Source organism: Venturia canescens, chromosome 6, assembly GCF_019457755.1.
Source record: "Venturia canescens isolate UGA chromosome 6, ASM1945775v1, whole genome shotgun sequence".
In the NCBI taxonomy this organism is placed as follows: domain Eukaryota; kingdom Metazoa; phylum Arthropoda; class Insecta; order Hymenoptera; family Ichneumonidae; genus Venturia; species Venturia canescens.
The window spans coordinates 10,387,868-10,404,491 of NC_057426.1; the positions used below are offsets into that span (position 1 = coordinate 10,387,868).

The 16,624-nt window shown below is 42.8% G+C and overlaps 2 protein-coding genes across 2 annotated transcripts; one reads left to right on the forward strand and one right to left on the reverse strand.

The window, feature by feature from the left end:
* Positions 1–1,262: 1,262 nt before the first annotated feature.
* On the reverse strand, positions 1,263–4,327 carry Kdsr (3-ketodihydrosphingosine reductase). The gene is made up of 6 exons (XM_043421165.1): positions 4,186–4,327; positions 3,757–4,070; positions 3,201–3,339; positions 2,291–2,720; positions 1,869–2,110; positions 1,263–1,717 (listed from the first exon to the last, which is right to left on the reverse strand). The coding sequence occupies exons 3-6, from the start codon at positions 3,318–3,320 to the stop codon at positions 1,505–1,507; spliced, it is 1,005 nt and encodes a 334-aa protein (XP_043277100.1). The 5' UTR covers positions 3,321–3,339; positions 3,757–4,070; positions 4,186–4,327; the 3' UTR covers positions 1,263–1,504.
* Positions 4,328–6,856: 2,529 nt separating this feature from the next.
* LOC122412408 (uncharacterized) lies at positions 6,857–14,724 on the forward strand. Its single transcript, XM_043421884.1, has 3 exons — positions 6,857–7,085; positions 7,192–7,348; positions 14,195–14,724. Exons 1-3 carry the CDS (start codon positions 6,923–6,925, stop codon positions 14,220–14,222), a joined length of 348 nt encoding a protein of 115 aa, XP_043277819.1. The 5' UTR covers positions 6,857–6,922; the 3' UTR covers positions 14,223–14,724.
* The last annotated feature ends 1,900 nt before the right edge of the window (positions 14,725–16,624 follow it).

Genomic DNA, 16,624 nt, shown 5'->3' on the forward strand with positions numbered 1-16,624 from the left:
TATTGACGCACTTCCGATTTTTCTTTTCTGCTTCCAGTCGGATCTGCCAACTCGATGCAAGCTTTTTCATCCTGTACCTGCGGCTGACTTCTAAATGCCTGGGATTCTTTGAATTTTAACCAGCAGCCTAGAACGCAAACGAATTGAAAGAAATAATTTTTTTCTCGTGCTAAAACATTTTTTCTCCGCTGAGAAAGCATTTTTGGTGTACTTGTCAAAAAAATCTGAGAAAATACAAGGAACAGGGTGCGTTCTGTATGTTAATGGCTCGGTTTTTAGATGATTGAGTTCAAGATTATTTATATTTTTGAGAAAAATATTTTGGTTAATACAATATCGTCGAGGATTAATTGGAAGTAGGGGAATTTGGGGCAAAATCGACGCTTAAAAATTTAAGCAATTTTTATTGATAAGCATATGGTCTTCCAACCATGTTTGAGTCCCAAAATTGATTTCCGGCCGTAGTTTCTTGGGGCAAAACGGACACAGACTCGCTGAGGCATATAAATAAAAAAACCGATATTAACGGTAATACAACAAAAAAATAGAGACCAGTTGGACTCCAATTTCTTGGCACGGGTGAAGGAAAAATGAACGAAATCTCGAGTCGAATTTGGTTCATGTTTTGAGTCATGCAAAAAATGAATTTTGGGTCGACCGCGCTGAGGTATAATTGCTGATTGAATTGTATTGGAGTCCCCAATTGATTTCCGGTTCTAGTTTCCCAAATTTGGTAAAAAAACATTTTCGGGGTAAAATGAACACAAGTTCTCAAAGGCATAAAAAATTGGAAAATGACATTTTTCGCATTTCGTGAGAACTGTTTTCGGGTAAAATCCGATCCCTGTGACATGTGGAAAGCAATCAGACCTTTCATAAGAATTTTATGAAATTGATACAATTTTGGATTCGACGCGAGTCTATTCGAGACTCAAACTTAAATTTTTTTGTACATTCCACCCTAGAATCCAACAATATTAGGTAATTTAGGATCAAAACACGGTTTGGATTCTAAAGGAAAATTTTATGAATTCTATCAGATTTCACATTTTACGTGCCTCCATTTTCACCCCCATTTTTCCTTAAAATTTACCAATTCAGGCTAGTTTCGGCTCGAAAAAAAAAATGTATGAATTTTACAATATTTCAGATTTTGAAGAATCCATTTTGCCCCATATTCCCCTGATGTTTTGACAGGTTTATAGTAACGTTTAATCTTTTATCAGTTACAGTAGCGAGGAGAAAACTGATTTTACGGTTAATTATTCGTAGAACTTTTTTTTATTACGTACAAACTTCTCTTTGTGCAAGGAAGAAGGAAAATACTCGAAGCATTTTCCATACAACATTTTTATATCATTTTTCACAGCACACCAACATTGAACATTAAAGAACGTGATTTTTTTGTTTGTTTTACACTTTTACCACGCGAATTCTAGCCCGTAATATTAGTAAGTTTCTTTGGAACGTTGAGCGATCATGTGTAATGGGCCGTACGAACCGCTCATTTCGATTTTTTGTTCTTGTCGCGTGTTTTCATGCAGTTCTCGATTGTTTTGCGGAAGGAAATGAGATAGCAGGCACCCACGAGTCTCAATGGGCCCATTAGAATCGACTGGAGTATCAAATCGAAGATCGACGCGAATGGCGACATTCCGGAGCAGAGAACAGTCAGAATGAAACCGTCGAAACCAACGGTGGAGAAGAATTTTTCCGACTGCCAACATAAACAAAATTCAAAGTGTAATCAGCGCGAAATCGAAAAATAAACAATCAAAATATTCTTTTGATTACTTTTTCATCACAGCAAAAATTGAATTTTCAGCGAATAACTTTCCCAAAGCATTTTCGTGCATCGGAACACTTACCAAAGCGTCTTGGATTAAACCCTCGGCAACGACTTCCGGTTTGACCAATTCGTTGCTGGAAGATATGAGCTTAGTTTCTAGAGGTTTGCTCAACTCTTCAACAGCGAAACCGGGAGTGTCTGTATCGGGGGGCAAATTTAAGGTCACTGAAACGTTGTAAGGACGAAGCTCCATAGCGATGCTCTCTGCGAGACCACGCAACGCAAACTTAGTGCAGCAGTAGGCAGAATATCCGAATATTCCTGTGGGCAATGAAGAAATGTAAGTCAATGAAAAAAAGGCACAAAATTAATGTGTTGTCGTCATAATTATTTGTCATATAACGATATTGATTTGAATATCATTTTTTTTGAATTTCTAATAAATTAATGGACCCAGTTAATAAATTTTTATCTTAATGAGATGTTCTGCTGTGAACCAACCAAGAAAAGCTGCTAGTGAAGAAGTTATGACAATTATGCCGTCTCTGGAACTCTTCATTTTGGGGACCACTGCTTTGATACAATTATAAGTTCCAATCAAATTGAGATTGATCATGTGATTAAGGTCTTCCGATCTCGTGTCTTCAATTTTGCCACATATGGCGGTACCAGCGCAATTTATCAACATATAAATGGGACCCATCGATTTTTCCATCTCGTTAAAAGCTTTCTCAACGTTTTCATAACTCTCGCCAACGTCTAGAGAGAGGAATTCAACTTTTTGTGTGTCTTTATCAAGGCAAGCTTCCACTATTTCGTTTCGGGCAACTTTTAGCTTTTTTATATCGCGTGCTATTATCGTTACGTGAGCACCCATTCTCGCGGCGATAAGCGCTGCTGCTTTTCCGATCCCGCTCGATCCTCCTGTGACCTGAATTCATCAGAATTATTCAATTATTACATCGCTTTCAAAAGAAAAAAAAAACAAAAAGTTCATCCATTGACACTTTTTGTATACTTTTGTTTTCCACGAATTGCCAAAAATGATGTCAAAATCATTGTCAGCAATGAAATACTCAAATATCTCTGGATGCGATTCTATTATTTCAAAAGGTTTTCCTTTCATATCGCGGTTTTAATGTCAAGAATATTGATATTTGAATGAAAAAGAGATTTGCAATTGTTGGTAAATTACAAAAATTTACAAAATAATTCTACAAAATACTCTCATTCGAAAAATCATTTGATGGTTTACTCAACAATAATTCAGTTTGAATTTAACAGAATTTCAATTAGTTTAAACAGACTTTTGTGGAACTTTCAAATGAATATTGATGACATTTCGATGGTAACTAAATTAAATAAATCAGATGAAATTTACGACTGAGATGACATGAAAAAAAAACTTTACCACGACATGTTTATTTTGGATGTTTCTCTTCGGTTTTCCAGGCCATAGAATATTCTTAGCTAACAGGAAACAGACCAGTAAAACAAAACCTATGAGAGAAACTCCGAGCCAGACTCCCATTTTTCAATCCGTACGAACTCTGCGAAAATATAAATAAATTCAATGGAAATTTACAAATTATTTCAATGATTCTCAAAGACATGACAGTCTTGATGCAGAGATCGGGGCTATCGACTGCAGATGGAACTGCTCTTGTCAGCTCCTCTCGATCGATGTAACAGGAAATTACTAAATCTTGTGGTAAGTTGGTTGATTTATGCGGAATTCTACTTTATCGGACTCGTTTTACCACTGCGAGTGCACAAATGAAGTGAACCGCCCGCTGTTCCGGTTATTCGTGGTTAGGATCGTGGTTAGGCGGTGGGCTTATACATTAATACATAAAAATGTGTAAAGAAACAAGTTGCTGTCAAAATCAAGCATCATCTTGCGAACCGCAAAAATGTTCTGATCGTATAAAAAAAAGCGAGGAATCGTAAAAAAAAACTACACTTACAAACCCGGTGGAAAAAGTAACAAAACGATGTCGCAGTCAGAAAAATCTACGAATCACCCAAGTACCACGCACATTTGCCTTCCGCTGCACTTGAAATTATAATAAACTATGCGTGAACTGACAATTGGACGGAAAAATGACTCGGGTGGCGAGGAACAATTTTCTCTGTCATGCAATCCTTAAGAGTCCTGTTGCCAACGTGCTATATAATACTGTGACTTGCTATGCAACCGGCACTCGATAGTCGGCTTACTGGACGATTGTCCCGTCGAGTGGCTCCATCTTTTCCGTAACCGAACAATAAATTTATTGAACTGAAACAGATTTTCTATTCTTTACTGTCCTTAAAAGTAAACGAAGTAAACTCGTGTTCATTAAAACTTAGAAAAATCTTCCGAATACACTGACGAAAATGTCACACAAATGTACCTCGAATTACTGAGCCGCACAACGATTTTTCTTTTCACCAATTTTGTACATCAATCTACGAAAAAAAAATGATCAAGCCCGATAAGAGGAAAATACATTCGAGAAACCCCGACGTTTTATTGCAATGCGATGTTCATTAAATTTTATCAAACCTCATGTCAAACCACAATGGTTTCATAAAAATATAATTTCACAAGCTCTGATGGTATATTCAGTTCGTCTGTGCAGTGGCGCCTCCGTGGACGTGCTCGGTACTTCTGAAACAACTCGCCAGATAATCAAGCGAAATCGGCAAATGGACATTCCCCCAATTAACAGCAATAAAGTTCCACTCGCAAATTGGCAACTTTGTCTGTTCCAAGTGGATCAAGTAATTACTGTAAATCCGGTGTCTTCGTGTCCATTAAATATCGTACCATGTCAAGTCTCGAATCAAGTAACGAAATTGATCGACGATTTTAGAAGCACCCCCTGCGGCCATTGACAAAATCGTGGTGCAATCCCTGTTCTGGTGGACTTCTGGAGATCGAACGTTGCTCGCAAATCAAAGTGTTTCTGTGGTCGAACGGCCGCAAAGCGGGCGGTGTATTGATTACCATTTTACCTTTCGTTACAGACGAAGATATCTCTTGCATATAAATTATTCAGATTGAGTATCCAACACTGGAGTGTGGAAAGACAGAAGAAACGTCGGAATACATTAAGCCATAATATTTATTCTCGTCTTTGAATCTCCTTGGTGAAGATCGATCTTCGATAAGCAGTCGAGAGATGCGGAGAGATTTATATGCGCATTTATGATAATCTGGCCGAGCAACGATTCAATATTTTCGGCGAAAGTGAGCGTACGTGTTGCGGAAAGAGGAAAGGAAGGGTGGATGAAGTAGTTTATGAGCTTATCGGGTACCAATTAGCGTAACGTGGAATGGACGCCTGAAATTTGGAACGGGAGCAGGTAGTACGTGCATTAACCTCATCCGCGCAGTAGCAGTCATATGAACACCAGCAAAACCATATCGCATCCCCTCCCCAGACAGCCCCTTCGCGCGCACACGACTCGCAGCAACCCCGCATGGCCAACCCTGCCGGCGCGTTACCCTTCGTGCAAAAGGTCACGTCCCGCCCTGTCGATCATTCACCTCGGATCCTCCAGGATCTGCTCCTGCCAGTCTCCGTAACCAGGTTAAAGCTGAAGATCTAGCAGTTTTGTACCTCGCTCAAAACATCTCTTAAAGAATCCGATTAAAAATACAAAGCTTTATTCCTTACTCCACCTTTCTGACAAAACACCTTTGGCAATTGCCTCAAAAATCCGAGGGTTGCCTCAATTTTTTATTGTAATTACATTTCTTTTCGTCTTGAGGTCTCGTGCTTCAATGTGTATTTTCGGAATTGAAATTTTTTAAACAAAACCTACGGTCGCGTTGCTTCAGACGATAACCGTGCCGATTGGCAAGCAAAAGTCCGGGGTGGGAATTCAATTTTGCAGAAGAAAATTTTATGCGCAGCCTTGATGAGCCCGGATAAATGTAGGAAATGGAATTTATTTCGGTTGAAAACTTCAAGCAATTTTTAGCGTGTTTTTTTATTCAAAATGATAGTTTTTTGATACCTCGGAGTCTTGAGTTCGAAATTTTTGTCGAGATTCTACTTTGGTTAACGATCGTTGTAGATTTTTAGGTCAACTGATTTCGGAGATTGTGAGAGGGGACGAATTGCAAAGTGCCCAAAGTCATATCGTGCTTGACCAGTATGGAAGGCCGGTCACTCTGATAAAGCACCGTGTATTTTTCTCTCCCTCCCCCTCGTAAAATGACAAGAATCTTTTTTTCCGTGTTAGGTCTACCGATTAGGATCCGATAAATGTGTTCGCTCATCCAACGTTATCGTGATGTTGTAACTGCTTGAAAAGCTGCTAACGGAACGTCGACGACTGACGGACTCGACGAGAAACGCTAGGGTTCCCATGGACTTTTACGAAATCCTCAAAACAAAAAGGAATTTTGTTTTATTTGTTTTCTAATTATAGAATTTTCAAAGTTTCAACACTTTGCTGTTCTTCTGGCGTCGCTCCCGGAAAATGAGCTCCTGGGGAATGGAAGTTGCGAGAGTTGCCAAAAGGTGGATTGTTTTTCCCGGTTGAGAGGATTTGACATTTCCATTCCTCTTTCTATTCCTATCCCTCATTTTACTATTTAAGATATTTGCTGCTAGTGTTCGGTCGAAGCTAGAACGTTGACTCAAATGTCCTTTTGGCCACGTATGGGGAGTGCCCCACGCGCTCACCCGCTTCTGTCACGGTCGTGCTGGCTGCAAGAAAGAGGGAGAGAGAGTGAGTTGAAAAAAGCGAGAGCCAGAAGGAAAGGGAGAAAGGGGAATAGAAACGCATAGGATAGAAACTAGTCTATACGTACAACTACCCCGCCAAATCCCCAGCTACGACCCTGGTGTGCCGCGGTGTGTCTCTCCCGGGCTGCAACGAGGGTGAACGCCCTCGGCTGACCCAGACTCGGAATCGATCTTCATTCGGTGCGCGGTTCCGCGTCGTCACTGACTTCTCTGATTTCCTTTCTCGCTCTCTCTCTCTCTCTCTTTCTCTTGTCTTTTTCTCTCTTTTTCTTTGCTACTAAAGTCAGCCCTGGCAGGGGCTCAGTGATTTCTGCATTCCCATCATTTCCAAGATGCGATATCGTAACGGTGAAAGAAGTTGCAACAAGACGAAGGGTGGCAGCTAAAAATGGGTTCATTCGTAGATAAGAACTTTGACAATTCATCAGCTCGCATTCGCACAGCTTTGCGAAGCTTTTCTAGGCTCGCAATATCTACGAGATCGCTCCAGATAGGCGGCTCAGGAACGGAGACTAACCGAGGAAATGGCGTCCATCAATCCTACCCTCCACGTAAGTTTTATTGCGTAATTGCAGCCACTGATACGCCAGACGTTGGAGGACTGGCTGAGAAAACTACCCCAAACATTCAGGCATGATATTTTGTGCGTGTACGCAGAGGCGAAACCAAAATACGAAAGTGGTTCACGCGTCGTCGGCTCCTACGTAACAACAGCTGTGAAACTCCAGCCTAGACATTTACAAGGATCGAGTGATCCGCTTTTCTCTTCATCAACGAACAATATACGAACGTGGGCATGGGCCCTGGACGAAGGGTGAGTAGAAGAGTACTTTGGTTCATTATTGTAGGCGCAGAATCGAATGCGATCCGGTCGGTCCACCCAACACTCGTCGAACCTCTCTCTCTCTCTCTCTCCTCCATCGTTCAAATTATTTATCATCCCTTGGCATCAATCAGCTGGATCCGAGGCCGTGAAACTGGGGCGGCCTGAGCCAAAAAACAGAGGCTCAGGCCTCCCGTAGGAAAGTAGGAAAATGGGAGCGAGAGATATGCGATCGGGTGCCACACGCACACGTTACCACCTTCATTTATTCTTCGTTTCGTGCTTTGAACATTGCTCCTTTCATTGCTAGAGATATATTACACCCTCCTACGACATTCACGGAGACTCTTGGTAATTATTCTTCCGAGAGACTCGTGCAACGATGAAAGATATTAATCATCGTATTATGGAGCCGAGAAATAGAGTGCCGAATTCCTCACCGGAAACTTGTGCGTTACAAATCTCTTCACTTCGACCAAAATCGAATCGGTGCTGTGCCGATACTGCTGATGATAAACTTTGAAAATATCTCATGCCAGAGCTAGAAGAGCAGGAATCAAAAGGAAGCGCATATCAGACATTCGCGCAATAATTTTCCTCCTAAAATCGCACATTTTAACCTCTCAGTCTCTCTAACCATCGAACATCAAAAGGTTTCCAAAAACCCGCGTTTCTCTCGTTCACTTTTTCAGGCTTCTTATCGTTTGCCATGTGTAATCATAAAGAAGCAGGTAGACACAGTGTTTCGCAGCAGAGTTTATCCGCCGAACTCGGTATATTCCCTCCGGATTTACGGTTCATCCAAATGGTTATGCGTATGCGTACGTATGGGCTCATTGTTTTCGAAAATAAGGAAAAAGTAAAGCGAGCCGAGGAGAAACGAGGGAATAAATGGAACGCAGAAAAGACATCAACCCTTATGGTGATAGGGCTGCTTGCTCGAGCTGTTCTTGTTTCGCACCCCATTTATATGCACATACATAGAACAGTGAGCTTTCGTTTTTTATAGGACGATAGCGAGAAAAGCCGACGAGATAATGTTATACCCCGTAGAGTAGAAACTTGTACGTAGTGGCGCGTGTAAGCGAGAAACTGGTGGCACGAAGAGAAAAAAGAAAAGAACCCGGTGGCTCCCGTAGCATACTGGTAATAGTAAAATACATAAATATACATGTGTTCGTACATAGGTGTATATATAAACATGTGATAGGGGCTGAACGGGGAGGCTCCTCTCGGAAACGAGGACATTGCCCCTTACACCCTTCGAGCCTCCGGCTCGTCGTCATCGTCGCCGAGATACGTCGTCGCGGCTTCTAGAACAATCGACTAGTTGAAGCACTAGAGTAGAGTAGAGTTCGGTGCACGAAGAACCGAGGACACCGCGAGGGCTCCGTATCCATAGCATCGGGGCATGCATGCCTCTCGGTTTTGCTCACAAGGAAAGACCAGCGGAAACGAGAAAGAGAGGGAAAGATGATCATCGCGACGTTCGCCTGTACAAGTCACCCTCGCGCCTATATTTGTACGTGACATGCCACACTGCCGCCAGCAGCAATTTTCCACATAATAACGCGATCGATAAGCCATTTACCCGAGCTCACCGATCGCCAACAGGAGAAGCAGCAGCCGCAGCACCAGGAGCAGTGGCAGCACTAGGCGAGCGGCAGTCGTTGCAGTGAGAGATGCGAAAACTGGTTCAAACTCTTTTAAACGACGCGGTGTTTTTCACCCCGTCGATATTCCAAGTCGTTATGGAAAGCCCTCGGCAATTTTCGGTGCAACAGCATTTTCCTTTTACTCAATCTCGCACCGCTGTATCGAACGTTATTCGGGCAACTTACCCTTTGTCTTGCTCCCCGTTGTTTATCCTTCTCGAAACGAGGCTCGTGGGATGAGCCCAGATCGGCAAATGGATCATTGAGATATCCAAATTTGTTGTGCCTTCTTTCAATAGTTGCCGGAACGAATGAACCGACGGACCCTCAACGTATGATTGCGAAGTCAACGTTCACGGATCTTTCGCAATGCTTCCAACGACTGTAATCATTTAGCAGCATTGAATAAAATCATGAGTGTATTTCATTGGCAGATAGCGTGACGGGCCGGAACGAGCTTCCGCCAATTCGAGCCAGAAGAGTTGCAATCCCCAGGGGTGCAGTGACCTCCGGCTCGGTGTGTCGTCAGTCGCATTACAGTTCCGAATGCTCGGACAACCTGGCGAGTTTGCAACGCCGAATTGAATGCTCTTACAAAGGCGAGGGAATAAGCATCCTTGGAGTATGGACGCGATGCTAAATTGGAGCTGAGGCGTCGATGCTCTCCGCACGTATGCACGGCGAGCAGCGCCATAACATCTGGGCGAAAGGTTCGCGTCGGCGTCAGGGACTTGGAATTAAAAGGGCGAGGACATCCGGCCGCGTGCGGTACCGGCGAAGCGTGCAGGGAGCCCGCGATCGCACGAGGGTAGAGGGTGGTTAGTTTTATAGTAACGTGCAGGAGGTAAAAGAGACCAACGGGGCAAGAGAGAACGAGAAGAGAATACGGGGAAGGAGGAAAAGAGACGGAAGGCGAGAGGGTTGCAGCGCTCGACTCCTCATGGCGGTTAGATTCTCTCGCGTCCTCGGAGGGCGCGCGCAACTCCGAAGTACCGGCAGAGACCCGAACGCATGCGCTCACTCCTCGCCCGTGACTGCACCACAGGGTGGTTCAATGTTATCGGAGGCCACTGACCCGGAGGCAGAGGGACGAAGCAAAAACCACCCCTTCTCCAAATACACCCAGAGTCGGCTACACCCATGCTGCCTCAACCTCGCCGTGGTACACAGGACCCGGCTGCTGCAAAATCTCCTCCTCTTCCCTTTCGCCCCTTTCACCCTGCCCCACGTCTCCCCACACGTACAACCTCGCGTTTGTATGTCTGTGTATATTCCAGTGCGAAAAGCTAGAGAGAGAGAAAGACCGAGCACCAACCCCCGGTGCAAAGCACACCGCATCGAAACGCAGCAGCACTCCCAGGGACAGACCCGCACATATCTATTCCCTACTTCTTATAAATAACGTGGACTCTATCTATGCCGCTGGGTTGCTCCTGCATCCGACGTGACCAACGTCATTTCGATAACTGCTCTTCGTTCCTTACCTAATCGCCATCTTTTCTTACATGCTTAAAATTTAAGAGCTATTTGTACAGTGGAATTGCTATTGAATTTTTAATTCAAACGAATGTTAATTGTCATGGAGCACCGGGAATGTGCAGTTGTGAAACTGCGACAGCTATTAATCGCGTTAATATACGAATGAAATACGCTTCTATCTTGACGTTTGGGGTGTTAAGTATGCAATGTTCAGTAAATGTTTAAATATGTTTCACCATGTGATATATTCTTCTTAGTCATTTTCATCTAAACATAATTGTCTTCACACTGCACATGGTTTATGCCGAAAATGTATGCCTCGACACAGGAATTTAAGCGTCAATCTGACAATTTCTTGTACTAAAAAAAAGTATTGGATGACAATTTCAGATACGATTTTGGGTGGAGATCGAGTCAATCGCTGTTTAGAATTCCCTTGTATATTGTCGTTCCTTCGAATTTCAGGATGACGTTTGCATCAAAATATTTCAGAACTCGAAAATTATTATTACCCTTGGGAGTATCGATTATTGTTTATCTTATGCGACCGATCAATACGGATGAGAATATTACGGTAAAACCGTGTATATATTGAAGAAAGAGAGCTGCCAGTCGGAGTTCAAACTGGTCTCGACGAAATACTTCGTTTGAATAATTGGTCATTTCTCTTGCTCTCACCCCACTTTGCCAAATGGATATTAATATTTTGCCTGTGTGAAAGAATAAAGAGGAGCTTGAAAACGAAAAAAAAGAGAGAAAGAAAGAGAGGAGAAGAGAACGAGAGAGAGAAAGAGAAGAAAGGGGTGGTTTCGAACTCTGAACTCTACCCCGTTGACTGATTTATAAAAGCTCACCAGTTGTGCGGGAGATTGGAGCTCGAGCACCGAGAAAAAGGACCGGGCAAACCTGGGCATAGAAATAGGAGAGTTTGAATCGGGTCGTTGAACCTTGATGGAACTCGATCGCGAGGGACGTCATCGTGAAAATAGCCGTTAAATTGTTCTTCAGTCGCGGAGATACTTCAATGTGAAATTTATGCAATATCTTCGTACTATTGAGAGTAAAATAATCCGTGCAATTGAATATTTCAAATTGGCTATCCAAATATTGTATTTTAATAACAAACGTCAGAAGAGAGAACTCGGTACGTAGATAGGTATTGATAAAATCATTTTAATTCAGTAGATGGAACGTACTTCTTTCGGAAACAAATTTGTAACCCGCACTACGTTGAAGGGGTGACATTCATACCCGGTGGCCCTTTCATGCCTTTCCAACGAATCCAATTTCCTACGGCAGCCCTTTGATTCAGGACATTTATCAGATTTCATATTCCCCTGGAAAAAGAGATTAGGATTCGAATCCCAAGTTCAACGGGGACGACGGGAAAACCCATGGCTCGCCCGCACCCCATTCCGGTCGGAGGTGTTCGACCCCTGGAGGCTCGGGCGAGCGTTCATCCCGTCTGTCTCGAAGCTCGGAGTATCCTCCATCCTCGTGAGTCGAAGTGTTTTCGTCCATCGTATTTATTCATCATTTTTTTACGTACAGAAAGACTGGCACAAATGACTTCGGCGTCTGACTGCTCACATAGGAACCACGATCGAAAGTCCCCAAAATTCTGCAGATCAATAAATGACTCTTGATCCGATTCAGCGATTAAATAAATCAGCGATAATTTCAGCGAAATTGCCTAAAATAGGACGCCTACGTCAACCCCTGGAAGGATCACGGAGTTGTCGCTGGAAGACTGTATTATGATTTCTTTTTTCGTCAACGAGCCCTCGGGTAATGGAGTTCTGAAAAGACTCGAATAAGAGGGTCGGTTATTTATTTATGGAAAATAATAAAAGGTGAGAGGAAGTGAAAAGGAATAAAATAAGCACAGCAGAGTACAGGAATAAAAAAGGGTGAGCGAGCGGGGCAAAAGACGAGGTTAAGGGGTGGTTTGTATACTCGTGGTCGGACATGATCCTGAAGTAGTGGTGTACGGGTGTGCGTGTGGATTCATGGGTTAACGTTATATCAGATCTTAGGTCGCATTGATGCCTAACTGGTACTCGAGACGACGGGGTAACCCTGGCAGGGGGTTTTCAACTCGACGACGACGGCGACGAGGACTACGACTACGGATACGACGTCAGGCTTGACTCGGCGGTTGGGTCGATTCCCTGTTATGCTAATTTGTCAACCGTCGCACAGGCCTTGTAAATATGTATACACGAAAAGTGGCGCAGAATGAGATCGAGGGGGTTATCGATACGAGCCCAAAATGGAGGCTCGATAAGTTAGCAATATTTTTTATTACTTTCATTCTTATCCTACACATTTTCGTTGTTATACTCGATGTAGCTTTACGTTAAAATGCCAAATATTTTCGTTGATGATTGAGCCATCACCGGTGAGGATAAGTTTTTCGTCCACCACCGTGGTTAAGAAGTCATTTTCGTATGCTGTCTCTCCACTTTGTGTTCATTAATCCGTTTTCATTCGGAAAACCACGGACTAAATTTCGAACAACTTTGGGAGGAAAGTTAGCAAAAATTATGGCCAATTACCGGGAATGAAGAGAACGAAGGAGAAGTTATACGAGGGAAAAAATGAGAGACGAGAGAGATACGGTTCACCGGCACGCCATAAATTGCCAGGGTTGGTTATATGCTGGTAAAACTTCCACCAGAACTCACAACGTATCACGCTTCGAACTGTTCTGCTGTGGATAGTTTTCAGTGTCAAGTTAGTCTCGTCGTTATTTTTCTATGTCAACCATAACCCCACAGTGTTTTTCACCGAAAATGCAAGAGAGTGAAAACGTATCTGATGCAAGGATGAAAATTATTCTCTTTTGAATTAATTATAATTGCCACGTTGATCAGCCTAATATGAGCTCTCCCTTCTATAACAATCCTGTAAACAAAATAATAAAAAGTTCTGAGATGTTCTGAAAATTGTTGTCACCAGTAAATTTCCATTTACAATATGATTCGCCCATACGTACCAAAATATTTATTCAAGTAACAATACGAACTTGCTCAAGCTAATTTCAACTTGAGCCCAAATTACCTAAACATTACCTAAACGTATTTCACGCAATTTCGTTAACAACTTGCCTATGGGACCATTCGCCAGTGTGAATATATTAATCAATCTCTCTCCCCTTTCTCCCCTCGTCCTTCTAATTCTGCATGGCCCAACAAGATGAACCGATCTTCAAAATTCCGTATCAATAGTGACAGAGTGAAACGAGCATCTGCCACGAGCTCTTCGCTTGTAGTACTCTCTAACACACAGGAGCTCTCGATCTCGCATTATTTTCTTCGACGAGACAGTTCAATGTCCAGGGCACTGGAAATCGTGCAGCCCTATTTCTTGACGAATAATACTGAATTTTCCCCACCCCATGCTCAAAATAACAAGCAATAATACGAAGGAAATTATCTTCGAACGTCGATGCTACATTGAACCGGAATGTCCAATGCTATTCGTTGTATCGTCGGATTCCTAACGTATAAACGTCACCTGCGAAGTGAAACGGAAATACGTTTATCCACGAAATTGTGATTGGTAGCTCGAAATTTTACGCATTCTCGCAACAATTTTCACTAATTTTTCAAACATCTCATAGCTGCTCAAAAAGATTCCATACAACCGTATCATTCACGCATACGTTAATATACATATATACATTCGGTTTTGTGTCCAGGCAACCCATCGATCGATCCCACGAGTAGTCAGAAGCAGTAGCAGCAAAGTCTCTCCGATGGGGTGCCAGGGATAAACGCACAGAGACAGTCGAAGAGAAAGAGGGAGAGAAGAAAAGAGGATAGGACTAGTCACCCTTGCTGTACTGGATAAAACTTTCTGCATGCCTGCTGGTTTTGTCGGGTATGCGTGAGCGAACGAGCAGGATCGCGTCGGGCTCAGAGATATCGTCGAATCGTTTTCTCTATTGCAATACTTTTTCCCATACAACTTTATATATAGAAAGAAAATACAGCTAATGGCTTTTCCACGCAGTACAACATCATGTATAGAAAATTATCGTACCACGACTGGGAGAAACCGAGCGAGAGCCTGCCAGATCACTCTCTGAAAAGGGACATGCATAGAGAGTTGGATGAAAAAACATTCGGAGCAAGAGAGAGAGAGAGAGAGAGGAGCAGCGAATGATCGAGGTGGAACGAGCAGAGATAAATAAAGAACGAAAGCACTAAGCTCATCTCTTGATCCGGAGCGGAGATCGGACAGAGCCCCGTATCCATATCGCACCGAACGTCTAGCTGCAATGGCGAAAGTGATCCGCCCTGTCTGAATGGGAACGAACATGTTCCATCAAATAAATGTTTTTTCATTTTGCAACATCAACTTCAAAGAGAAGCTCGATACATCGAATAACAAAACGAGTAAATCGTGTTGTGAAATTGTAACAAAAATGAAGAATCGTGGAAAAGGATGTTTCGTGATAATGAAAAAACAGAGTAAAAACGATTATCGAATGTTAGTGTTCGCATAGTCGTGCGAGATGAAATGAACAAAAAATTCGCACATGATTCTACGCATGGTGATTCTTCAACGAGGATTTTCCTGCCGCCGCGGGGATCGACGTAAAAGAAACGAAGATCAATCTTCCCATTTTAAGACCGCAGAAGAAAAATTCGAAAAACGAATCCTCACATCATTTGCAAATAAACAAATAAACGGAGCCGGCTGAACTGAAAACGAGGCTGAAGTACGCGATAAATGGTGTCTCTCGGAGTCGTGCATTGTGAGCCGAAATAATATAGGTATATAAAAAAAAAGCGTTGAAAGGAGGGCGAGAAAATATATTCGAAGGGCTGCTCGCTTTGCTCCACGGACAATATATTAATAGCATAGCAACGCTGAAAGACGAAGGAGTCGGCTGATCCATCGAAAATCCTCGAGTTCACACGTATCGTCATCCCATTGGTCGCGAGCAGTGATGTTTTCCCTCGGTCATTCGGTGCTATAGAAGCGATGACGATGTTATCTTTGACGTACATTAATCATTATAATACGTGGTTCAGAATAATCAAGAAAAATGTATCGAAATATACGCGTACAGGCGGCGATATTAAAAATGTTGCTCAACACGCGACAACGGTAAACGATAAACCAATGTGAATTATTTCCGCTTAAATAAACCGGGTTGAAGTTTTCTTCGTCGCGCTATATAAATAAAAGAAAATCTTCGTGTAAGAAAAGCCAGTAGCTCGATAGTTCTGGGTTATAGAAAAGTTTCGTTGTAGCTTCGGTACACGGAGAGAAAATTTCACTAAAAACTACTATGGAAATTCTGTTATTTACCATAGTAAATTTCTAAACACTTTGGCGTATGACCGATCCTCGTGTTCGAGCTCCTCAAATTTCACTATGTTAAACTGTAAATTTCAATTGTGAAAACAAGTTGATCATCGAGTCAACATAAATTTTACAACGTTTCCTTGGTGAGCTATCTTAGGAAAACATAGCATAGTTTAAACCTTTGTCACAGCAAAATACGCAATTGAAAAATTATCATTCGCAGAATTGACTTGGAAATGACAATATTTTGTCATTATTAAAAACTTTAAAAATGGGCGATATAGAACCCCAATACCACGGCAGCAATTCTTACCATTTTTTCTCTCCGTGCATTGTTAACACGCCGAGTATGAAATTAATGAGAGATAATATCCGTGAAGGCACATTGATTACGAAGTTTACACCCATTTCCATTGGTCAGGAAGTTCCTCTCGTTGTGAATGCATACGAAAGAGGGCGTTGAAATGCTCAACGGAGCTATACAGTGCAGGCCAAGTTTACAGCTTCATCTCGCATAAAGCGGCCTCTGAGTGAACTAGCGTGTACTGAAAGGGTCTCCGTAGGGAAGTGGAGTCGCGTATAGGTGATACGGGATGGGAGGGGAGCGTGTACGTAGCAGGGTTGCATCGCAACGTTGCACGGGTTTGTTTTGCCTGGCCTAGGCCGGGCTGTTGCATTAAACGGTGGTTTACGAGTCGATCGACTCGTACGAGAAGCGCCCTTCTGGCTGTGGAAAGCGGAGAGACGTAGAGCGACGCGAGAGCAGGGAGCGAGGCACTACTACTACGACGACGAACGAGCGTACTGGCGA